Source organism: Mirounga leonina, unplaced genomic scaffold, assembly GCF_011800145.1.
Source record: "Mirounga leonina isolate KUSES-001 unplaced genomic scaffold, KU_Mleo_1.0 Mir_200, whole genome shotgun sequence".
Classification (NCBI taxonomy): domain Eukaryota; kingdom Metazoa; phylum Chordata; class Mammalia; order Carnivora; family Phocidae; genus Mirounga; species Mirounga leonina.
In genome coordinates, this window is record NW_023270503.1 from 17,093,373 (window position 1) to 17,118,429 (window position 25,057).

At 40.1% G+C, this 25,057-nt stretch overlaps 2 protein-coding genes across 3 annotated transcripts in view; one reads left to right on the forward strand and one right to left on the reverse strand.

Moving 5' to 3' along the window:
• PCTP (phosphatidylcholine transfer protein) overlaps positions 1 to 25,057 on the reverse strand; it is a 255,791-nt gene that overhangs the window by 26,984 nt on the left and 203,750 nt on the right. Inside the window, exons 1-2 of one of the 2 annotated variants that reach the window (XM_035026796.1) lie at positions 12,819 to 13,006; positions 8,167 to 8,275 (exon numbers count right to left, since the gene is read on the reverse strand). In XM_035026796.1, coding sequence (XP_034882687.1) covers positions 8,167 to 8,181 — 15 coding nt within the window. In that variant the 5' untranslated portion in view covers positions 8,182 to 8,275; positions 12,819 to 13,006. Of the gene's footprint in view, positions 1 to 8,166; positions 8,276 to 12,818; positions 13,007 to 25,057 lie in introns of those variants that run through there. The other variant, XM_035026795.1, reaches the window with a different exon arrangement.
• Positions 22,428 to 25,041, forward strand: TMEM100 (transmembrane protein 100). The gene is made up of 2 exons (XM_035026797.1): positions 22,428 to 22,655; positions 24,083 to 25,041. The coding sequence occupies exon 2, from the start codon at positions 24,149 to 24,151 to the stop codon at positions 24,551 to 24,553; it is 405 nt and encodes a 134-aa protein (XP_034882688.1). The 5' UTR covers positions 22,428 to 22,655; positions 24,083 to 24,148; the 3' UTR covers positions 24,554 to 25,041.

The window sequence follows — 25,057 nt, forward strand, 5'->3', positions numbered from 1 at the left end:
CTTTTTAAGGTGTGGGGGGGAGAAAACTGCCCTATCAGATATGAGGATAATATAAAGAAAATATGGTAATACTGACTAGGAAAAATAAATAAATAATGAAACAGCTTTTCATCTAAAAAATCCATATGCACACTGAAACTTAGCATGTGAGAGAGAATGGACAATTTAAAAAAATAGTATTGGAGGCACTGTATGGTGACAGGTGGTAGCTACACCTGTGGTGAGCAGAGCATAATGCAGAGACTTGTCAAATCACTACATTGTACCCTTGAAATTTATGTAACATTGTGTGTCAACTATACTTCAGTCACAAAAAATGGTAAAGAAAAAAATGATATTTGAACAATGGACTATCCTTAAACAAAAATGAAATTCTATTATCATATCATATACAAATGTGAATTACAGATGTATAAAGAACTAATTGCATAAGTCAAAATGTTGAAACTTTCAGAAGACAATATAAAGGTAAACCTTTATGACTTAAGAGTTAAGAAAAGATTTCTTAACTTAAAAAATTAGTGGCTGGGTGGCTGGGTGGCTCAGTTGGTTAAGCGTCTGACTCTTGATTTTGGTTCAGGTCATGATCTCAGGGTCGTGAGATCAAGCCCAGGATTGGGCTCCATACTGGGCATGGAGCCAATTAAGAATCTCTCTCTCTCTCCCTCTGCCCCTTTCTCCCCTCTCTCTTAAAAAAAAAAAAAAAAAAAAGATTTCTTAAAAACATAAAATAGCACAAACCATGAAAGAAAACATTAACTGATCTACATTAGAAAGCAAAAACTCCTGTTCAACTATACACTATAAATAAATCAAAACCCAACACACAGATTGGTAGAAGACATTTGTTACATGGACAACAAAGGATCAATATTGATTATACACATGGAGTTCCTATAAATCAATAAGTAAAACCCAAATAATGCAATTGAAAATATGAACAGGGAAAAAATCCAAACAGCATATAAACACATGGAAAATTGTTTAACTTCCATAACTGAGGAGATGCAAAATAAATCACACCATTTCATTTCTATTAAATTGTCAAAAACTTAAATAGTAGAAGTTGGTAAATATACAACAAAATGAAAGCTCTGACATAAAATGTTCTAGTTAAAATGTAAATGTAAAAACCGACTGGGTGGCTCAGTCAGTTAGCATCTGCCTTCGGCTCAGGTTATGATCCCAGGGTCCTGGGATCTGAGCCCCACGTTGGGCTCCCTGCTCAGCAGGGAGTCTGCTTCTTCCTCTTACTCTCCTTATGTTCTCTCTCTCTCATAAATAAATAAAATCTTTAAAAAATAATAAAATGTAAATTGTAGTTTGAAAAACAACTTGGGAAGACCTATTAAAATTGAGTATCCACATATTACCTGGCCCAGCAGCTCCACTTTGGTGAGTGTACTTGAGAGAACTGCTAATATTGTGTAAAGATACACATTGTTCTAGTGGCAAAAACATTGGGAACAACATAAAATATTCACCAAACACAGAATAAATAAATTGTGGTATATTCATTTTATAACTTTTGAAATAAAAAAAAGAATCTATTTGTATATTATGGATAAATCTTGAAAACATATTTGAATAAAGAAAGCAAGTTGCAGAAGGATGTACAGAGTAAGAAACTTTATAGTGTTTAGTCTGAAAACTTAACAATGTGAATGGGAGGGTGCCTGGGTGGCTCAGATGGTTAAGCATCTGCCTTCAGCTCAGGCCATGATCCCAGAGTCCTGGGATCGAGTCCCGCATCAGGCTCCCTGCTTGGAAGGGGGCCTGCTTCTTCCTCTCCCTCTGCTGCTCCCCCTGCTTGTGCTCTTTCACTCTCTCTGCCAAATAAATAAATAAAATCTTTAAAAACAAAAACAAAAACAAAAACAAACAAACAAACAAAAACCCCAATGTGAATGGGAAGGGTTCATGTTAACTTCAAAAGTAATTAATAATTTTTCTTTAAAAAATTATGATGCAAATAAGGCACGATATTAATGTATGTGCTGGGTAGTAGGTTCATGAATGTTATATTATTCTCTGCACTTTTCCATATATTTGAGATTTGTGTAATGTAAACAAATTAAAGAAATAATTCTAATAAAGATATAATACTATCATTCTCATTAAAAATAGAAGAAAAAGAAACACTATTCTGGAATACCATGTAAAATGAATGAGTGAGTAATGAATGTTCACAAATGCCTAACTTTGCACAGAGAACAAATATAGATCACCTGTTGTGATTGATCAGTGTTGTGTGTGTGTGTGTGTTTAATTGGGGGACTAAAAGTATATCTGTCCTTATTAACTAGTAAAAGCTGCTAGGCACCACACAACTGAGAAGAGAATGAATTATAGAGTATCATGGATAAAACAAATGGGCAAAGATCAGAACTTCTCACTTTCTGTAGGGATGTTTTTCACAGTATAGAACGAATTTGGTTTGCGGATTCCAAAGACAGAGTCATGGTCACATGACTTTTTTGCAATCAAAAGATCGGCGTTCCAGTCACTTTAAGAACCAGGCAGATCACTTTAATTTTTTAAACCTATTTTCTCAACAGTGATATAAAAATAATACCTATCCCTGGATTTGCTGAGAGGATTACAAAAATAATACAAATGAAAGCACTCTGTAACGAGAAAGCGGACCCTTATGGAATGTATTCTCTCAATAGTTATTGCTACGTTCTATAGCTGAGTTGAATTTAATCTGTCTCGATGGTGGTCCAAATCAGTTTACTTCTTTTCCCTTTACTTGTACTGTTGAATGTCTGCTCCTATGAAAATGCTCAAGAGTTTTGCCTTGCTAGGGCAGTGGAGAAACAGAAGAGGATGATGACGCTGTTACTGGACTCCAAAGCTTATAAAGCAATAACTGTAAGTAGCTTAATAATAGCTTAAGCCCACTGAGTACTCATTATGAGCCAGAAACTATGCTAAGGGTTTTCATTTAATCCTTGCAATACCCCCTCTGAAATCAGTTCCATTATGATCTCCAGGTTTTACATGAAGAAACTAAAGTTTAGAAAAATGAAATAACTTGTCCAAGGTCACATGGGTAGGTCAAAGGCAGAGTTGAGGCTGGGAGCCAGCTCTATTGGGTTTGAGAGCCTACTTTTTCAGATCTGCGTCACCTACTACCAACAAAGGATCTACAGACATGAAGCAGTGAAAATAGCTGCTAACTCAATTATATCTGTAAGGGTTTCCACTCTAAGGAGACTTTTTATGAACATTCTAGCCATAATACTATAACATTTAGTGCCAGGAAAGGATTTAGATATTGCCTTTAATTTGTTCTCGTTTATGTATTCATGTACTCACTTCTTTGATAAATACTGATCATTAGTAAATATTTATCAAAGAAGTGAGTACATTAATAGATAAAAGAATAAATTAAAGGCAATATCTGAATCCTCCTTTAGTATGAGGTTTTTTTTAAGATGATTTTATTTATTTATTTATCAGAGAGAGAGCACAAGCAGGGAGAATGACAGGCAGAGGGAGGAGTGGGCTCCCTGCTGAGCAAGGAGCCCAGTGCAGGACTCAGTAGATCCCATGACCCTGGGATCATGACCTGAGCCGAAGGCAGACACTTAACTGACTGAGCTACCCAGGCATCCCTAAGTATAAGCTTTTATGCTTTAATGGCCATAACAGCAATTGTAGGGTACAAAGAAGTAAGATGCAAATTCTCATCCTTAGCTTGCCATCCTCATGAACACATGAACAGTTAATTTGAGAAATTATTTTATGTATGTGTTATATATTATCTAGTCCACCACTTTTACTTTATGGAACCAGTATCATACTGTCTTGGTGACTAGAGCTTTGTAATATAGCTTGAAGTCTAGAACTGTGATGGCCCCAGCTTTGTTTTTCTTTTTCAAGATTGCTTTGGCTATTCAGGGGTCTTCTGTGACACCCCTTTTATTTTATAAGAGATAATTAGAATAAGAGAATGAAGGCATAAAGAGATAATACCTTGGATAACCACCTGGCTATTTGGTTAGTCAAACCATGTTGTCACAGATCCATACAGACTGAAGGCTCCTAGTCAATTTAGCCTGCTAACATAAGGAAAATAAGACATACAAATCAGGTATTAAGAAAGATGAGTTTATAGTTTTGCCTATTGGGACAGATACTGTATGTGAGCTTTATTAAAACTGACAGTTCAATTCATGAGCATGGAATATTTCTCCATCTTTTTGTGTCTTCTTCAATTTCTTTCATGAGTGTTCTGTAGTTCCTAGAATATAGATCCTTTACCTCTTTGGTTAGGTTTATTCCAAGGTATCTTATGGTTTTTGGAGCTATTGTGAAGGGAATCATTGCTCTAATTTCTCTTTCTACAGTTGCATTGTTAGTGTATAAGAAAGCAACTGATTTTTGTGCATTGATTTTGTATCCTGCCACATTACTGAATTGCTGGATGAGTTCTAGTAATTTGGGAGTGGAGTCTTTTGGGTTTTCCACATAAAGTATCATGTCGTCTGTGAAGAGAGAGAGTTTGACTTCTTCTTTGCCAATTTGAATACCTTTTATTTCTTTTTGTTGTCTGATTGCTGTTGCTAGGACTTCTAGTACTATGTTGAACAATAGTGGCGAGAGTGGGCATCCTTGTCATGTTCCTGATTTTAAGGGAAAGGCTTTCAGCTTTTCCCCACTGAGGATGATACTCGCTGTGGGTTTTTCATAGATGGATTTTATGAACTTGAGGAATGTTCCCTCTATCCCTATACTCTGAAGAGTTTTAATCAGGAAAGGATGTTGTATTTTGTCAAATGCTTTTTCTACATCAATTGAGAGGACCATATGGTTCTTCTCCCTCCTCTTATTAATGTGTAAACATTGTTAAAATGTCTATGCTGCCCAGAGCAATCTATACCTTCAATGCCATCCTGATCAAAATTCCAATGACATTTTTCAAAGTGCTGGAACAAACAATCCTAAAATTTGTATGGGATCAGAAAAGACCCCAAATCGCCAAGGAAATGTTGAAAAAGAAAAACAAAGCTGGGGGCATCATGTTACCCGATTTCAAGCTATATTACAAAGCTGTGATCACCAAGACAGCATGATACTGGCACAAAAATAGATATATAGACCAATGGAACAGAATAGAGAACCCAGATATGGACCCTCAACTCTATGGTCAAATAATCTTTGACAAAGCAGGAAAAAACATGTAATGGAAAAAAGACAGTCTCTTCAATAAATGGGGCTGGGAAAATTGGACAGCCACATGCAGAAGAATGAAACTCGACCATTCTCTAACACCATACACAAAGATAAACTCAAAATGGATGAAAGACCTCAATGTGAGACAGGAATCCATCAAAATCCTAGAGAACATAGGCAGTAACCTCTTTGACATTGGCCATAGCAACTTCTTTTAAGATTCATCTCCAAAAGCTAGTGAAACAAAAGCAAAAATGAACTTTTGGGACTTCATCAAGACAAAAAGCTTCTGCACAGCAAAGGAAACAGTCAACAAAACAAAGAGGCAACCCACAGAATGGGAGAAGATATTTGCAAATGACACTACAGATAAAGGGCTGGTATCCAAGATCTATAAAGAACTTCTCAAACTCAATGCCCAAAAAACAAAATCAAGTCAAAAAATGGGCAGAAGACATGAACAGACACTTCTCCGAAGAAGACATACAAATGGCTAACAGACATATGAAAAAATGTTCAACATCATTAGCCATCACGGAAATTCAAATCAAAACCACATTGAGATACCACCTTACACCACTTAGAATGGCAAAAATGGACAGGGAAAGAAACAACAAATGTTGGAGAGGTTGTGGAGAAAGGGGAACCCTCTTACACTGTTGGTGGGAATGCAAGTTGGTACAGCTAATTTGGAAAACAGTGTGGAGGTTCCTCAAAAAATTAAAAATAGAGCTACCCTATGACCCAGCAATCGCACTCCTGGGTATGTACCCCAAAGACACAGAAGTAGTGAAAAGAAGGGCCATATGCACCCCAATGTTCATAGCAGCAATGTCTGCAATAGCCAAACTGTGGAAAGAGCCGAGATGCCCTTCAACAGATGAATGGATAAAGAAGATGTGGTCCATATATACAATGGAATATCACTCAGCCATCAGAAAGGATGAATACCCAATTTTTACATCAACATGGATGGGACTGGAGGAGATTATGCTAAGTGAAATAAGTCAAGCATAGAAAGTCAATTATCATATGGTTTCAGTTATTTGTGGAACATAAGGAATAGCATGGGGGACATTAGGAAAAGGAAGGGAAAAATGAAGGGGGGGAAATCGGAGGGAGAGATGAACCATGAGAGACTATGGACTCTGAGAAAGGAACAGGGTTTTAGAGGGGAGGGGGGTGGGGGGATGGTTTAGCCCGGTGATGGGTATTAAGGAGGGCACGTATTGCATGGAGCACTGGGTGTTATATGAAAACAATGGATCGTGGATCACTACATCAAAAACTAATGATGACTAACATAACATAATAAAATTAAAAATTAAAAAATAAAAAAAAAATTGACAGTTCAGAAAACCAGGTGTTTGAATTCTGGAAGGGATCAGAGAATAAGGTCATCAACCACCTTCCTTCCAGTAAAGGGATTCCAGAGATGAGCTGGAAGTATTGTATTTCTCAATCCCTTCCGCTGCCCTGACTAATCACTGTGGGGGATCTGAGTTCAGCACTAGGGCGTTTCAGACAAAAGTTTAGGGTTTCACTTGGGCTGTGGTCCCCAGGCTGCGCTCTGATACTCATCAGAATAAACACTGTGGCCCTTTTTTTCTGCACGCCTGGAGTCCTCTCTCAGAGGGCAGGTCTCAAGTCTGGGTCAGAAGCCTCGCTGTCTTCTCCGGGAATATAGACTAAGTCCTTCGTGAATTCGGACGACCTAGCTGAGGCCAGTTGCACCTGGGGAAAGGACTCATTCAGGTCGCCTCTCCTTGCCGCCATCTCCCTACGGTGTTGTGCCCATCAGATCTTTTTGGAAGTTTGAAAACCTCCTACTGATACCGCTTTCTTTCCTTCAAAACCCGCATGCAATTAGTCAACAGTTTTTGCTATTTATACTTTCCACATAGCTTAGGTTTGTTCACTTCTTTCTATCAGTGTTCTCACCCTAGCTTACAGCGTCCTGTGCTGTCTGACTAGCCCTTCCTGGGAGCCCTGTCCTCATCTTCCCCATTCTCCCCTCACTGCCCTCCAGCCTGCTGGTCCCCAGTGTCTGGGGTCCAGCCACATGTCCGCCCTCTCCACACTCCTCACTCATTCCCATCTTTCACGTGTCAGCCCAAATCTTTTCTCCAGAGAATCTTCTTCCCCAGCCTCTTATGTGCTAACTCAGCCTTTGGCTTTTTTTTTTTTTTTCCTGTACAAAATTGATTTCCAGGGGTGCCTGGGTGGCTCAGTCAGTTAAGTGTCTGACTCTTGATTTCGGCTCAGGACATGATCACAGGGTCGTGAGATCGAGCCCCATGTTGGGCTCCCCGATAGGCCTGGAGCCTGCTTAAGATTCTCTCTCTTCCTCTTACTCTACCCCTCCCCCCTAAAAAAAATGATTTCCACTTGTGATTGGACCTGTATCCCAGTGGGGGCAAGAGGAAAACAATAAAAGCTAAACAAATAAATGCTAATTTCTTCCTAGCACTGATCTTGATCTGAAATTAGCTGAGCATCTGTCTCCTCCATCAGAGCACAAGCTCAACATCTAGACCTGCCCATCCCTCTCAACACTGTGTCCCCAGTTCTTAGCACACACCTGGTATATAAACATCTGTTGAGGGAATTAATCAAGGAATTCTGTTGCTCTGCATTCTGATATTCATTATTATATGATATTCATATATTCAGTATCAGAATATATACACACAAATATATGAATTGTATGTGCATATATTCTGTTGATCTTCATATATGTGTGTGTGTATATATGTATAAATATATCTAAGTATATATGTATAAACTGATCACCACACTAAAGTCTTTTGTTAGTTCCATTCGTTTTTAAGTTGTTCTCAGTTTTCTATATATACAATCATATTGCCAGGGGAGGATAAAAGGATAAATTCACCATAGCTTTTCCAATAGCTATACCAATTATTTTCCTATTTCATGTTATTAAATGGACTAGAACAGTGGTTTTCAAAATGTCTGAGGAGGTACCTCTGGCCCCATCATGGGAAGGAGGGCAAACTAGCAGGTCAAGTTCCAGTCCTCCATCCCTGCTTCACAAGTAAGAGCTAAGCTTTTGCTGGTTTTCCTTACTGGAACTCTGCAAAAAAAAAAAAAAAGTTTATGAAAGGAAACTTTAAACTACGCCTTCACTATTCTTGAGTTCTTTTTTTTTTTTTTTAGGCTTTTATTTTTATTTATTTGACAGAGAGAGAGACAGCACAAGCACAAGCAGGGGGAAGGGCAGGCAGAGGGAGAGGGAGAAGCAGGATCCCCGTCGAGCAGGAAGCCCGATGCGGGGCCCGATCCCAGGACCCTGGGACCTTGACCTGAGCCTAAGGCAGACGCCCAACTGACTGAGCCACCCAGGCGTCCCTATTCTTGAGTTCTTAATTTTGATTAATCCTCAAAGTCCTATAAACATTGAAGATTGGTATTTAGTATTAGGGAGAATTGCTTGGCTTGTATTTCTCTCTAAAATACATATTTTAGACTCTTGTAAGAGCCTTTGTTCTTATGAAAAGTTTGATTTGTCTTTCATGTTCAAGAGCTTTGCCTGGTTATACCTATAGGCATGTGTCCCATTTACTTTCAGTGAACCATTTTTAAACTTTAAACTCAAATATTTATTTAGCTCAAAAATTTCTTCTTCTGTTGCTTTTATTTTTGCTTGTGTTCTCTTGTGGTTCCAGTTCCTGCTGTGGAATTCCTACTTTGCACAAACTACATCTTTCAGACTCCTAATTTCCTATCTTTTTTCTCCCATTATTTTCAATTATTTATTATTTCCTGTGAGTCTTGAGAAAACTCTCAAGTTTATCTTCAGCTTCCCACTAACCGGACTTTTCTCAGTATAATAGAGGATATTCATTCCTTCATTGGGAGTTGAACATGGCAAATATATTTCTAATTTTCACTCGGGCTTTCCAGACCTCTGATTTTTTCTTGTTCATGCTGTCAACTCTCATTTTGGAGATGAAATATCTTGAGTCTTGAGTCTTATTGGGAAAAAGACTTTAAACCTTTCTAAAATGTTACTCTTTGCTTATGACAAATATATTTTAATCCAATTTAGTAGAAAAGCATAAGCAGTGCAGGAAATGGAAACAGGCAATAGAAATATTTAACAATACAGCATATTGAGATCTTGGGTACTGGTGTATCATTTTTTGCCCCTAATATTAATTATGAAGTATTATCAATTTTTGCTTTAGCTTCTGACCTATCTTCATGGACAATATGGGGCATAAGAGTAAAATTAAAAACAAACAAACAAACCAGCATCAGAAAAGCTGAAATCAGACTGTACTTTATAAACGTATAAAGGTATATGGGATATCCTTGCAATGGAACACGAGGGAGCCACTTTATGGTCCATTTTATTGACATGGAAAGAGGTTTACCATAAACAGTGCTAAAAACAAGTTTGTAAAAATTATATACAGCATAACTCTATCTTTGTAAGAAAAATAACATACATCTTATGAAGACAAAATAGAATAAAGATACAGCAAAATGTTGATAGTTCTATTGAAGGTAGAGTTAACATTTGATTTTTTATTTTCTATTTATATTTATCCCTATTTAGTTTTTACATTATGACTAAGTTTTCCTGGTATTATTAAAATTGAAAAAGAAGGCACCGTGATTCCTTGAAGTGGTAATTTGTGTGTTAGGACTTTCAGTCGTGGGCTGGGGAAAATTGTGATACTTTTGTTCAAGAGTTAAATTTGCTAATGCAATACACATATGCAGTCGGCAGAGGGCGCAGAGGAGTAAGAGAAGGAAGTGAGGTGAAAGAGCTGGTTTGTAGCTGGTTTTATGGTTTCATAACCTAAAGGTTATTTTGATATCCTTTTCACTCACGTATCCAAAAAATTTTCAAATTTTCGCGATCACTTATATTGTGAAATGTTTGGCATTTATATTATCTGTAGAGTCAAAAATGTACTCCAAGTGGGTAAAGGGAATAAAAATAATGGTCTGTTTTATGCCAGGCACTGACACATACTTTATATACTGTCCTCTCCTATGAAAAATGTAGGTTGATAAATTTCATCCGACATTGTAGACAGATTAACACAACCTTGATAAGGTTTTAATTTTTTTAAAAAAGTCCACAAAGTTTAGAGATACAAAATCTCACAGCCATAGACCACTTTATAGTTTATTAAGTGCTTGCAGATTTATAATTTCATTTTATGCAACATCCTGTGAAATAGGTCGTGTTTTTAAAGATGAAGAAGCAAACAGGTTAAGTGGTTTATGGAATGTGGTGGCAAAGTTAGAGGTTCTCCCCACCAGGTCTGTGAGTCTGGGCATATGGATTCCACTGTGCTGTTTCCCTAGTAATCTAGAAATCTTCAGACATAATTAACACCTGGCCCCAACTGGAGAAACAAATGACATGAGCAATAGTTAATACCAATACAAATCAAAGAAGTATATTCTTCCTTTTTTTTTTTTTTTTAACAGGATTTGACATTATAATTCCCCACTCTGGTTCTTGGATTAATTAATCTAGGTTTGGTGGTTTCAACATGCTGATTCGGAGACATGCTTTCAAAATGTGAAAAAGTAAAATCAATGTCGTGAGATTATATCCTGTTTTGTTTTGTTTTTTTGTTTTTGAGCAATAGTACTCTTTCTTTTAAGAAACCATCATGACTATGGATGATGGTGGTCTTCTTTTTTTTTTTTTTCCTTTTCCTGTACTTGTTTAGCAAAACCAAAGTTTGAAATCCTATGTCAGTCTCCCTCCACCCACTGTAGTTTTTTACTCATCTGAGTCCCCAAGGAAACACCATTGTTTTGATCAGCAATGAGCAATCCTAGACTCTCAGGTTGCAACAGGCTGCCAAGTTTCTTAACAAAACCATCCATGAGCTCTTCAGGTAAGCTAAGAGACAGGTGCATTTATATTGCAAGTTTTCAAAAATTCTCGAATAGAAAACATTTTAGTGGCTAATGAGCACTGCACATTTTCTCAACAGCTGTCTTCTTATAAACAAATCCTGGTAATCTGCCTAAGAAGTTTTTAAAAGAAAGTTGTAAGGAAAAAAAATCGAGGAATAGAACAGAGCTATTTTCAATTTGCATGAAAAGAACTGTCCCTTGGGGGTAAAAACAAAACAAAACCTTGTTCATCCTTCTAAACCATGTGCTACTGTAGACCTAGAAAAACAGAGCTCACTATTTTAAAAACATCTGTCACCTCCTTCAGATGAGACATCCCCAAACCCTGTATTGAAAGGAAATTCTTATTTTAAGCTTAAAGAGAGGATCATGAAGTATAGGAAAAGATGGAAAATAAAGATTAGCTGTGATGCATTAAGAAAGCAACAGAATGATTGAGATTGACTTTTTGAGATCGTAAGAAACTGCAAAGAAAATAGTAATGAGTGAGTCCCCTGATCTGTTCAGGCTTCACTGTTCCCAAGTTGAAAATGAAAGAGCTAGACTAGATGATTTTCAAGCCCCCCTTGCAGGCTAAAGGATATGTGTCTGGCACTTTGTGACTCATTTACGTAGAATTTTACAATTTGTCAGTGCTTTCCGTAGCCTCCAAGTTCAGGGCATGAAATGGTTAATGGAAAGCCCCAGCCAGCTGCTGGTGGAGGGGAGTTGGTGGTGGCAGAGTCCACATTTCCCTGCAACAGGGGTCCTTCTTAGCTGAATTCAATCTGGAAACTAATTCCTTCTGCTTAAAGGAGGGAGCAAGATATATAAACCAGCCCACCACAGTGCTGGGAGAACACAGAAGCCACAGTGATGGAATGCCCAGAATGTAAAAGGAAGTCATAAAGTAGGCAAACAGAGAAGGAGAGAGAGAGAGTGAAAGAAACAGGGAGAGAGAGAGAAAGAGAAGCCTTTCTTGAAGATAATGAAATAACCAAAGAGGCATTTCATAGGGTGTATTAGAGGGAAAAAAAATCATCCTTCAGAGTGGATGAATCTCCCTATTAATACTGTGAATCCTGAGCAGTTGCAGATGTAAAACCTGTTTAATTTCCTACCACTGATATTAAAGGTCAGCATACCAGGAAGCAGCCATCCTAGCACAAAGCAGAAAAGAACCAGAACCAAATGAGGAAACCAGAGCACAGAGATGCTACCTGATTTGTCCACAGTCACCACATTTTAAGCAATAGAGCCAACCAAGATAAGCTAAAATCTAGGTCTTCTGACACCTGGCACCTCAAAGTCTTGCTACGGAGGAAATATGTGTTATATGCCTACTGTATGCATTGGGTGTTATGCTTTGGCACAGGGGTCATGAGGATAAATTTTGTATAGCCCCTGCACCTGAACTCTTAGACTCTTAGAAGAGATAAACAAGCAAACAGCTACTTTCTACATAATTTGGTGAGGACTATATGTAAGTAGAGCAGTGTTCTCAATCTGGTACAATTTTGCCCTCAGGGGACACGTGGCAATGTCTGAAGACATTTTTGGTTCTCAGCTCAGAGGTTGCTACCAGCATCTAGTGGGTAGAGGCCAGGGATGCTACTAAACATCTTGCGATGAGCAGGTCAGTCCCTCCACAAAAAAGAATCATCCAGCCCCAAATATTAAACATGCCCAGCTTAAGAAACCCTGGCTTCGAGCAGGATGTGGACACGTAGAAGGGAACTGAAACCTACCTGATCTGAAGATGGAGGAAGACTTATCAGTGAAGGGGATACTTGAGGTAGTCGGGAAAGAGAAGTACACATCGTCGTGAGTCTCTAGGAGTAGGAACCAGCAAGTCATGAGGAACATGAAAAAGTATGTTGTAGCTGTAATCTGTGACTTGATCCAACCTGGAGCAGAGGCTGGAGAGGAAGGGGCTTTGTGCTTTGTGTGTAATGCTGAGGTTCCAAACCTTCAACAAAGAGAAACCACCGATGGGTTTTATCCAGAGGAGTAGTGTGGTTAGGCTCAAATACTTGACAGCTTGCCATATTAGCATCAAGCAGAGGATCTCAAACTTCATTTGGGACACATATAAAACAATGCAGATTCCTGACCTTTCAAAGACATACACCTTCACATACACACACATGCACGCCAAATATCCCGAGGCTGTCATGCAGTAGGTCTGGGCTGGAGCCCAGAAACCTGTATTTTTGACAAGTACCCTGTGCGGTTCTGATGCGGGGAGTCCAAATCCTTGCTGGGGTACGGAATATACTTGATGGTGTTAAGACCATGATCCCACCACAAAGAAAATAAAAAGGAATTTTAGAAAGAGAGGAATATAGGGGCGCCTGGGTGGCTCAGTCGTTAAGCGTCTGCCTTCGGCTCAGGTCATGATCCCAGGGTCCTGGGATCGAGCCCCGCATGGGGCTCCCTGCTCAGCGGGAAGCCTGCTTCCCCCTCTCTCACTGTGTCTCTCTCTGTCAAATAAATAAATAAAATCTTTAAAAAAAAAAAAAAGAGAGAGGAATATATAGGCTATCCTTTTCTCAGTTCTAATCCATAAACTTGAGAATGTGAACTGGGAACACTAGGAATCCACTGGGTCACACAGCGAATGGCACAGCTGCTCTTTCTGGATCCTGTGGCCTGGGAGGGGAGAAGCACGAACGAAGTACCCGCTCCGTGTGGCACCCTTTTGGCAGCTTCTGGAGAGCCCAGTTGCTTCTACAAAACCTGTCAAAATTCTCTGTCCCAGAGCCTCATTGGTATAGCGGTCCCTGCTTCCTGTTCCCAGAGACTCACCCTTAGGCTTTCCTATCAGTCCTCCCTAACACCAGGTGCTCCTGTGTCCTGTCACATAAAACCGTGAACTGAGGTCTCCGACTTACGTCATGTCATGTCAGTTACAGCAGAGGAAGGCTCCCCAAGTGGGAATTCGGACCCCTGCTGCTTGACTTCCAAATTCAATTGACTATTTATCTTGTTATTGATCTCCTTGGACACCCAACACTCCCTACTGCACTGGCTTGGGACAGGCAAGAGTGGAAATTAGTGTGTGATCACTGCAAACCTAGAATTTCTGACTGGAACTGAAGAAAACCTTTGCACTGCAGTCAGCCTCTGAGCCAGATGTCTGTGACTCTCTTCACTGGGAAGTAGATGAATATCCACAGTAAGAGGTCAATGGCTTTGCTGACAGATGCTGAACCAGGGACTTTTTTTTTTTTTTTTTTTTAAGAGGCTTCCTACAGATGTTCTGGTAGCTTGGGTGGCAGTGTTAGCAGTTTCCCCCAAGCTGTCTTGTCTAAGTTCTCAGATATTATGAGCCCAAATAGGATTTTTAAAAATAGAATAAAAAGAAAGAATAGTAAAAGATCTACAGACGGGACCCTGAAGTCCGACAGACAGAACTCTGAAAGAGAGGAAAGAAGATTCAGATCCAAGTTTCCTGACTTTCTGTTCATGGCTGTTTTCATTGCACAACCAGAGTGGAGAGTCAGAGATGTTCATTTTGCTGTGGAAGGGATCCAAAACCTTACCCTGTGACCCTAGGAAAAAAGATCAAGTTAAACTGGAGCTATAAAGAAAGTTTTCCAAACTAAGTTTAACTTGGAAAATAAATACCAAGAAATAAGGGGAGAGAGGTTCTCCTGAGACTCCTGAGCCCATCAAATTGGAAGTCATCCAAAGTTATTGATGGCAGATTTACCCACCAAGCACAAGTGGCCAGTTGGAGTTGAAAGTGAGCTTGGGTGCCCCTCAAGACACAACAGAAGAAACATTGTGTTCTCGTTCTGCGGTCACACCACTGTCTTGGGATCATTAGTTTGACCAAGCTTTACAACTGCTTTTACAAAGACAATGATGCCTGTTTCCTGTATAGTTTATTTAAGTAAACAAAAAGGAGACAGCAAGGTACCATCTCCTCTCTGAAGCAAAACTTTAAAATTTTTATCTAAAGAAAGAAAGCAAGAGATCTGTTCTCTGCATTGTTCCATAAGATAAGCTCATAAGATAAATAGTTCTATTTTGAACTAAGTTCAGATGGGCAAATGGTTCCCTTTCCACTACCCACCCACGTTGTGGATATCAGATTGTGAGTGGATAAAAATATTTTCAAACAGTTTCTTGAACTGGCCCTTCTCTCCATCAGTGGCCCCTACAGAGTTTCTATGGGAAGGTGATTGTGTGTTTCTTCTGGCAAAACAATCATTTCAAAACTCAAGAGTTTATTTCAGATGAAGTATAAACTTGTGAGCAATAGAAAGTGTGCACATCAACTGAACACAGAAACAATATTGCGCAGGGATTAAGAGGGAAACTTTGGAGTCAAACAGGCTTTGAGTCTAACCCTGGACTCTACCATTTTCCAAACGGTGACGTCCCCAGGCAAGTCCCTTCATCTCTTCTTTTGTATAATGGGACTATTTCTAGCGACCTCCTGGATTATCTGTGAGTATTAAATGAAATAATAAAATATATAATAATATATATAATAATATATATATATAATAAATCTATAAAAGGTGTATAGCATAAGGTAAGTGCTCAGTAAATGTTTGTTTATTATTAGGTGAAGCCTGTGGCTGAATCTACATGGTAACTACCATCCAAAGAATACTGAAAAAATGCCAGTAGTAACTGAATAATTAATGTACTTAGCACTAAATAGCAGGTCACTTTGAAATTATCCATTTGAATAATGCTCTGAGTTCCCAAGTTTATATTTGACTTCAGTGTACAGTCATTCTTTTATTTGTTCATTTATTTGGCAAAGACTTTCTGAGCACACACAATTGCTGATACCATCCTTGAGGATGTGGGAGACTTTCCAGTCAACATGATCTTGGTAAACCCCAATATGAAGTCTTGCTTACATTGCATAAGGACCAAACATGACATTTCTAAAGAAATCCACAGGGGACTTGGACTGCTTTTTTTTTTTTTTTGCATTAACTCGGGGGAACATAAAATTAGTTCTTGGTAAGACAAAGGCTGTTCTCCACCTGTGATATGGGGAGATTGGAACTTCCTTATGTAGTCTTCTACATGAGTAGTCCCTTGCTTGGAGTAGTGATCAATGCAGGAGAAAACACTTTCATTCCTGGAAAACATCTGTGGGGTGATTTTCTCATGGTGCACAGTCGTACAAAAGGATTGCTATTTATGTTGTTTTCACAAAGTTTAAAATTGAACTTTAAAATGGGATCAATATATTCTTTGCATATAGTCAGGACAACCAAAGGCTCAAACTGGAATTCTTAAAATATTGACTTTCTTGTTGTATGAAAAAAGTTAGCAATGTCAAGTCATGTGTGTATACAATGTACATCAATTGTGTGTATATGTATGGAATGAGGTAATTATAAATTCATTTATAATTTTAGAGGCAAATTTACCTGTGAGCTAATAACAACATTATTTGGCAATTCAAACAATGGTTCATGAATTAGTAGGCGGGCAATAATGCCTCTCCACTGGAGAAGTGGCCAGGTATGCTAACAAAATTAAGCGTGCATCCTCTACCCTACCTGCTCTTTGTCCTGGCCTTCTATTTCTGGTGACAGTATCACCAAGCTCTTAATTACTTAGGCCTTAAAACCTTACAGTTCCCTCTCCCTTGATCACCTCTCCCACAGAAAATTCACTGCCAAGTTCTGCTGATTCTGTCTATTATGGTGTCTTTAGACCTGCCCACATTTCCTAATATCAGGCCCCTAGGACCTTTCACCTGGACAATCACAGAGATTTTCTAACTGGTGTCCCAGTCATACTCTCTGACTTCCCACAAGTAGCCAGGCTACTTGTGATAATGCAGAGAGCTGACCATGCCATTCTGCTCAAAAAACACATTGTTCTCAGAATACAGTCCCAACTTGACCTTGAGGCCATAATCTCACCATAAACCCTTTCCAGTCTTATTCGGACTGCTCTCTGTCTGTCCCAGGTGCTCTACAAGTCAACCACACAGGCTACTCCAAGCTCTCGGTGAGGACTCACACTTTTCTGAGCTATGTTTATATGCATCCTTCCACCTAGACTCACCTTCTCTCCTTCCCTACTTATAATACTCTCAATGTCTGCCTGCCATCAAGCGTTCCCCTCCCACTCATGCCAGGCTGACTTATTTTTGCCTGGGCTTCCTATAGCAGCTTGTTATCCCCTCTAGTAAAAAGGTTACTCACATAGGTTGCTTTGTGGCTTTCCTGTCCTAGGCTATGAGCTCACTGAGAGCAGAGACCATGCTTTATTTACTAGATTGTACCTTCTCAACTAGAACATTAAACAAATCCCTGGCACCTGAGAAGAGTATAGTAAATACCAGTGGAACTTAAATGTTCGTGAAAGCACAGGAATGGCCTGGGTGACATCTGAAATGTCCCTACTGCCGTGGCATCTGGCAAGACTCCACTGGTACTAGGGTGTGTCTCAAACCTCCCCAGATCTGCTTAGTAAGAGGACAGCTCAATTTCAAAACCCAGATGCATATGAGGCAACACACATGGTTTCATCATCCTAGAAGCAATAGGTACGCCTTCTCAAAACGCTTTTCCAAAACTAAACCTAGTGAGACTATGTCATCCTGAACCCAAGAAAACGGGACTTCCTCTGAAGTTAGAAAGAGACACGCAACCTCATAAATACTACACAATAGTCTTCTCAGCACAACACAGGAGAAAGCAGCACTTAGGCTTGAATCCTGGTTCACCTCTCTCCCTAGTAGTAGCCCAATTTGCTATAACTCTTTACCTTCGAGGTTCCTCATCTTAGGGCTCAAAAGAATAATAATACATAAATACAAAGGATTATGCAAGATACATGGTGATGTATCAGGAACACAGCAGTTTCAAAATATATTCAGATTTTGTTTTGTTTTGTTTTTTTATATTCAGATTTTGAAACAAGAAAATCATTTCTCATCTGAGGCTGGAGTGCCCATTAGCTCTTGTTGAAGTGAGAGGTGATTTACTCAGCCCTCCCTAAGGTTCCACTGTGTCATTTGATTTAGCAACTCTGTTTTTTTATGTTTATATGATCATTCGTAGTTACTCAGAACAAAATGGGTAAGAGAATGGTGACCAGGATGTGTATCTAAAAGATGTATGTTTTCCTTTTTATACTCACGTGGACTTCATGAGTTTCTGGTAGCTGGAAATTGACCAGCAAATAGTAAAATATATATTTATATCTAAGGCATACCCATTGTTCCTCTTGGTGCTATCAGATCTCTCTATTTAATGTCCTAGGGCTCAAAGAAAAGTGCCTGGGGGTGGGGAATGGTGTGGGGGAAAGCAGTAATAACATGACCTGTTATCCAAAATGAACACACAAGCACAGATCACTTTCCAAAATGTTAGTGATTTCAGAACATAAATGCAGACACACCCTTAAAAGAAGCATTGGAAAGGAGAAAAACTGGCCAGCTTCCCAAATCTCACTGAATCCAACTGGACTGGGTGATGACCCAGATCAAAGGCATGCAGTGATTGGACAGAGTGCCGGAAGGAACTGGCATCTTCAGAGCTGCTGGAAATTAGCCAACTGAACCACACCAAGCAAAGGCAAACTGAAAGCAAATATGGGCGAGTAATTGAATACACGTGGGGGTGCTCTTCACAAAATGCAAAGTTTGTGTGTTCCCAAAGGAGCAATTTCCAGGTCTTCAACAGCATAAAGTCAATGGCAAAATCAAAATGCGCCCCCTTTCCAGCCCAGGGACTGAACCTTGGCTTCTATCAAAGGGAAAGGGGCGAAATCTCCTCTTTGTCATCATCATCTTCCCTGCCCTCCTCCACTTCTGTATCCCCTGCCCCTAAATAGCTTTGTTTCTAATCTCATTTCTGAGTGAAATAAGATTTTTTCAAATTTGGGGAAATTCTCTCCAGACTAGCAAGCTCTGCTGTTTATGATGCCTTTGGTGGGAATGTTACATGTTGCAGGGTGGTCTCAATTTCCCAGCACCAGACTGATGTTGAAGCCTGGAAATTAGGTGCTGATTAGCAGTTCAGTTCCTCAGAGATGTGATTTTCCAGTAAACCATCATTCCCATGGTGCCTTGCCATCCTCTGATGAAGAGCGCAGAAAAGACCACTCCTGTCTGGGACTTTAGGGAAAGGGTCCACACAAGAAACCACATGCCATTTTCACCATGAGTCCTCCTCTTCAATTACTCCTCTTCTTACATGCATATTAGGATGAAAGAGATTAGTTTACACCCCGCTCCCCATGCCCACATACCTCCCGAACCCCACACCCGCCTGGAAGTATAGAACAAAGATGACAAATTCTTTTCTGCAGGTTCCAAGTAGGACAGAGGAGTATCAGGATGGGGGCTTTGGGTAGGGAACATCTTGAAAATGAAAGCCTGAATGAGGCTATAAAGAGAGTAAAACAAAGCAGGACATTCTTTTCAAACTTGATTCCCTTTTTAAAAATATGGATAACATTCTCATACAGGGAAACCGAACAAAATGCAGCGGCACTTAAAGGATTTCCTCTCTCCAAGTTTTCTCCGGCCCCTTAATTGTGTTTAAGCCTTGTTGAGTACTTTGTTTACAGTCCCTAGTGTGGTGATTTGCATCCCCCTCTCTGGGTTGCTGTTGGCCGAGGCGGGCAGCTGTCTCAGTCGGATTCTGGCTGGGAAAGGTAAGAATCTTTGCCTTGCTTTTTGAAAGATCTGGGAAAAAATGTTGAATGCCTACAGAGGGGTAAAAGGGGGTGGTGGGGGGCATTGACTTAATTCACGCACTGGAAGCTTTCTGAAAAGTTCCCCAAACTTAAAAGAATCTCCTGGAGCCATGTGTTTTAAAAAGAACCAGAAAGATTTCTTCTCCCTTCTGAAAGGCTTGCAGAAAGAAGACTGGTTTCATTGTGGATAAGATTCTGCATTTGGGGGCAGGTGTCCCTTAAGGAGTTCCCAAGGAGGTTTAGTATCTTATAGGCACAGAGTGGAAGCAGGTAAAAATATTCAAAGACATCAGCACTGATCACTAGGAATTCTCCCTGCATTTCAACTCGAAGAGATAAAAGTCAGTTGAAACTGTGTGTGTCCGTGAGTATAATGATTGGTGCCTATTCTTCGTATACAACTTCTGTGTTATCCCAAAGCTTTCTTCGTCTTTGTATTTATCAATACAAATCATTGGTTGTCTACTTAGAGTCTGAAGATGTGCATCTGTGTATCTAGGCATATGCACACTCTCTGTGAAGAATTAGGGTGAATGAGATGCTTGGAGCCTGGAAAGGCTGAAGAATGCTTTGGTGTTACAAGTAATGACAGACTTGCCCCCGTTCCCAGCACACAGATACACTCACTGTCCCTTATTACAGATTCAGTCAAGGGCTCACTGCGGAAAAATGGTGCCTCTGGTTTCTCTCTGGTGAAAGTTGGATTCATTACCTTTGATTTTGGTAATAGGGGACTATGATATTCAACAGGGTAAGGTGATACTGAGAGCTTCAGTGGGTTTACTGGATTATTTTGGGGGGAAAGAGACCTATGCTAGGAGATGGAGAGGAACTGTGCCCAAAGTCCACACATTGCAGATGGGAGGGATTGATGCTCTTATAAGGAGCATCCCCAAAGCCTCCAATGTATGTAGCCAGCAGCCTCCGTATCACCATCTTCCCAGGGCAGTGTTGGCAAGTGCTGAAATGCCCTGGTCCTAAGCATCCCTTATCTTTGACACCAGCATTTCTCCTGGATGATGGCTCTATCTCTTGTGACCCCACATTTTAAAAGTACAAGGATGGCAGCTAGGAGGACTTTGTAGCTGGGTTGTACCTGGTTGGCCAGGTACTCAGGGTTCTCAGCATGCTGGTCTCCCCTTACTTGGTGAAGTCAGGCCTCTGGGACTTTTCAACTTTTTTTTTTTTTTTTTTTGCGATGAAGAAGCCCTCTCTCTGACTTCCATTCTAGAAAAAAGGACTTCTGTTCCCTCCCCCTTTATGATAAAATCATCAAAGTATTTTTACTAGATGCAGAAGGCTATCTTAGAACAGAAGGGAGATGCCTAGGAACATCCAAGCACTGCACCAATAGTTAAAGAAATCTAACAACCCCAAGAGGAAGAAGGGAACAAATCTCTTCCGAGATCTAATTCACATTTGTAGATTCGCCATATTAATTAAAAAGAAATTATTAAAACTTGTAGAGATTAAAATATAGAGGATGGATATCATTTAGCTACAGAAGTATAGGGGTGAGCTTTTAATAGTGTCCAAGTACTATCTCATTTTTCTCTTAAAAAGGCAATCTAGGGCTTTAAAATTTCCAATAGCTTATCTTAAAAAAAAGTATAAATCTGTAAGGCCACTTGGGGAATGGGCAGATATAAACCTTTAACTTTATTGTTTGAGAGTGTGATGCATCAAACCATGTCTACTTGAATGTTTAAAATATCTTTCTCCTAAAAGTGGGCCAAGGAGCAGCAGATTGGCATCAGCCAGGAGCTTGTTACAGACCTACTAAATCAGATTCTACAGTTAACGAGCTCTCCACATGATTTATGTGCCCATTAAAGACTGGGGTTCAAAATAAGGGTTTCTTTCTTTCTGTGTGACCTTTGTGAGATTATTTAAACCCTCCAAGCCTCATTTATAAACTATTTATAAACTCATTTGTAAACTAGTGAGAATTAGTGTTAATGCATGCAGACTGTATGTCACATCCATAGTAGATCCTCTCTGTACATGACAGCGATGATGGTGATGATAATTTCCGCATTGCCAAAAGTACTCACCTCTTAGCACGAGAAGTAAGTGATCGTGTTTAAATCAAGATGATTGGTTTCTCCCTCAACCATAGCGTTTGCATCCCCAACCCTCATTCCTAAGTGAATTAATATCAAACAAGGGAGGTTTTAAGCTTCACATGGCCCCACACACATATAAATAAAGAATACTGGGGAAGCCTAGGAACGTGGATTTTTGCAGGCTTACAGGCTGAATTCAGCTGCCCCATGACTTCACAGCTGTTCCTGCTGCCCTAAAGAGTCTGTCCCTTCGGCTCTGTCCCCTCAGCTGGGTCTGCAGAGCTGACTCGGGGATTTTCTTATGAAAATGCCTGTTGGGTGGGAGGAAGATCTGGAGGTTAGCTGGGGAAAAAATGAGTAATGCAAAGCCGTCTACTTAGTAAATGCTGCAAGAGAAATAAAAGTAAAAGCTGGCTCCTGTCTCTGGGGACTCTAGAATCATTCTGACTTATCATGTCACTGAGCAGAGTTGGGGGAAGCCAAAACTCGAAATCTGCTGGCAAGGAAGAGAACGAAGGAAAAAAAAATGACAGGGAGGGGCAATCCAGAGGGGGAGGAAATAAAAAGAGAGAGAGGGAAAGACAAGCGTCATTTAGGAACAGAGGTAGAGCAAAAGAAGGAACTCCAGGATCTGAAACCAACCATACAGCACAGTATTTTTCTATCTTTTCTTTTCCCCAGAGGAGATTCTTGTCCTGTCATTTTATTGACAGACGTGCTATTACAGGCTCTTTTCGCAGAAGTTGGCCGAAGAAGCTCAAGCGCTGCTGATTCTTCCCTCCCAAGTTCGGTGGCTCCCCTGATAATGGATTGCTTTTCTCAGAGGTATGTGTGTGTCGTTTGGGGACAAATCTTCATTTGCAAGTTAGCTTATGCCTCAGCTTTGGGGGAAGACTTTTTTTTGCTTTCAGACATAATCTCAAATATCCTTTTACTGGCCAAGTAATGATACTAGGGTATCATTGGACAGCAGTGATTAATTTTGGTGACTAAAAATTACAGGCAGACAGGCAGTTCTAATATTTAGCTTCATTGCACAGGGAGTGATATGCTGATTTGGGCTTGAATTTGTTTTCAGTGGATGCTTCATTCGTTCAAAGTATTAACCTCATTGAAGTAGTCTCCAGAATCTTCCCCTAAATTTCTTCAGTGACTGCAATTGCTCGATCCTTTAGCTGCTCTGTCACTTCTCAGAGACAAAAGAGAATGACTTAACATGTCTGAACAGCAGACAAGAGCATTCACTGATTTCTCCTAGGCAGCATTTCAACCAGACGCTTTTGACCAAGAGTTTCAGATTTTGTCCTGAAGTGTTCTGGTTCAAAATATCCAGAAAGGTATATCGCAGCAAGGGCATGGGAAAATAAAGAAAGTCTAAAACTTTGCTGAAAATCTAGCATGCTTATTTTTTAATACATGTCATGGTCCGCATAGTGTTGAAATTCCTTGTTGAGTTCCATGGAAAATTTTGAATTGACAGCTCATTACTCTAAGAGTTAATCTTACTTTAATGTAAGAAATTACAAAATCATATCCTACAAAACTGAATCCCCCCTCCCCCGCAACTTTTCCTTTTTCAAATGGATTGGAAGGTATAGCCCCATTTCAGATCACAAATCCTGGTCTTATTGCCGCTGAATTTTTGCTGACCTGCAACCCCACCGCGGTCCCAGGACACATGTTGCACTGTTAAATAGTTACAAAAATAAAGACCTGCTGACGGTCATCTGCTATAGGAGAACCTCGTTTGCACACTGTCTGCTGGTCTTGACACTGATTTGGTGGGCAGTGAATGAGTGATAGTTTGGAATGCATGTTATGCCTGAAAACATTGGCAGAGTCTAAGTTGCTATGAGTTTTGGAATGAACCGTGCAAAGGATTGTTTATAGTGTATTCTCCCCATGAAGGAGGCTGTCTTTTGGATCAGGATTGAGACTTTTCAGTGCATTTAGAGGAATGAGAAGCAATAGACAGAGCGGAAAGCCTTGTAAAACATTTGTAGATCGTCAGGGTATATTAAGCACTGTAAAGTGCTTCCTGCTTTTTATATCTTCCCTTTTTTTATGGCTATCACTTTATCTTGCTTTTTGCAAAGAGAACGCAAACAATCAGGAGAAAAAATATGAAAGTTGATTTTCACATGCATCTGTGTCTCCTAGAAAAGACCCCAGAGATGTTTCCCCAGCTCTTCACTTCTACTTACAGAGCTCACTCTGATGCATTTACCTGATATGTTCTGTCTCCTCCACAGCTTCCACCCTGGAGAGAACCCCCAGGTCTAGTCTGTGAACCCAGCTAGGAAACATCACTAGTAAAAATGACTGAAGAGCCCATAAAGGAGATCCTGGGAACCCCAACATCTTCCAAGCCTGTGACAATGGAGAAGAGCCCCAACACCGAAGTGGTGGTCACCACAGTCCCCTTGGTCAGTGAGATTCAGTTGACAGCTGCTACAGGGGGTGCTGAGCTCTCCTGTTACCGCTGCATCATCCCCTTTGCTGTGGTGGTCCTCATCGCTGGAATAGTGGTCACTGCTGTGGCTTACAGCTTCAATTCCCATGGCTCCATCATCTCCATCTTGGGTCTAGTCCTCCTGTCATCTGGACTTTTTTTGTTAGCTTCCAGTGCCCTGTGCTGGAAGGTGAGGCAGAGGAGCAAGAAAGCCAAGAGACGGGAGAGTCAGACGGCTCTTGTGGCGAATCAGAGAAGCTTGTTTGCTTAGGACTGAATCCCCAATGGGATATGTGGCCTGAAAACTTTCTCTCAGTGTGTCATCCAATTCACCCAGAACTAGAGTGGGAGAGAATGAACGGTGCAGTGGGAGAGAATGATCGGTGCAGTGGGAGAGAATGAATGGTGCATTGGGAGAGAATGAATGGTGCATTGCAGGAGACCAGAGGGATGGGGGTGAATTGAGTGTGGGAGGGTAGAGGGGGTTGTTTTATGAAGAACCTACTTGTGTCTTCTTTAATGACAAACTTAACTCTAAGGGCTATTTCTGAGACTGAAAAATCAGCTTTTTCTCTATATTAGACATTTGAGGGGTCATGGGAGGTGCACAGCATTAGACAATGTTCAGTTCACCTTGGAAAGTAGCCAAGGAAAGATGAGAAAATAAATAGTCAGATAGTTCTGGCACACCAGCTACCTGCCTCAAAAAGAAAGAAAGAAAGAAAGAAAGAAAGAAAGAAAGAAAGAAAGAAAGAAAGAAAGAAAGAAAGAAAGA

Bases quoted from the DNA above. Each gene is read 5' to 3' on its own strand.
- TMEM100 (XM_035026797.1), top strand. From the start codon at position 24,149: ATGACTGAAGAGCCCATAAAGGAGATCCTGGGAACCCCAACATCTTCC.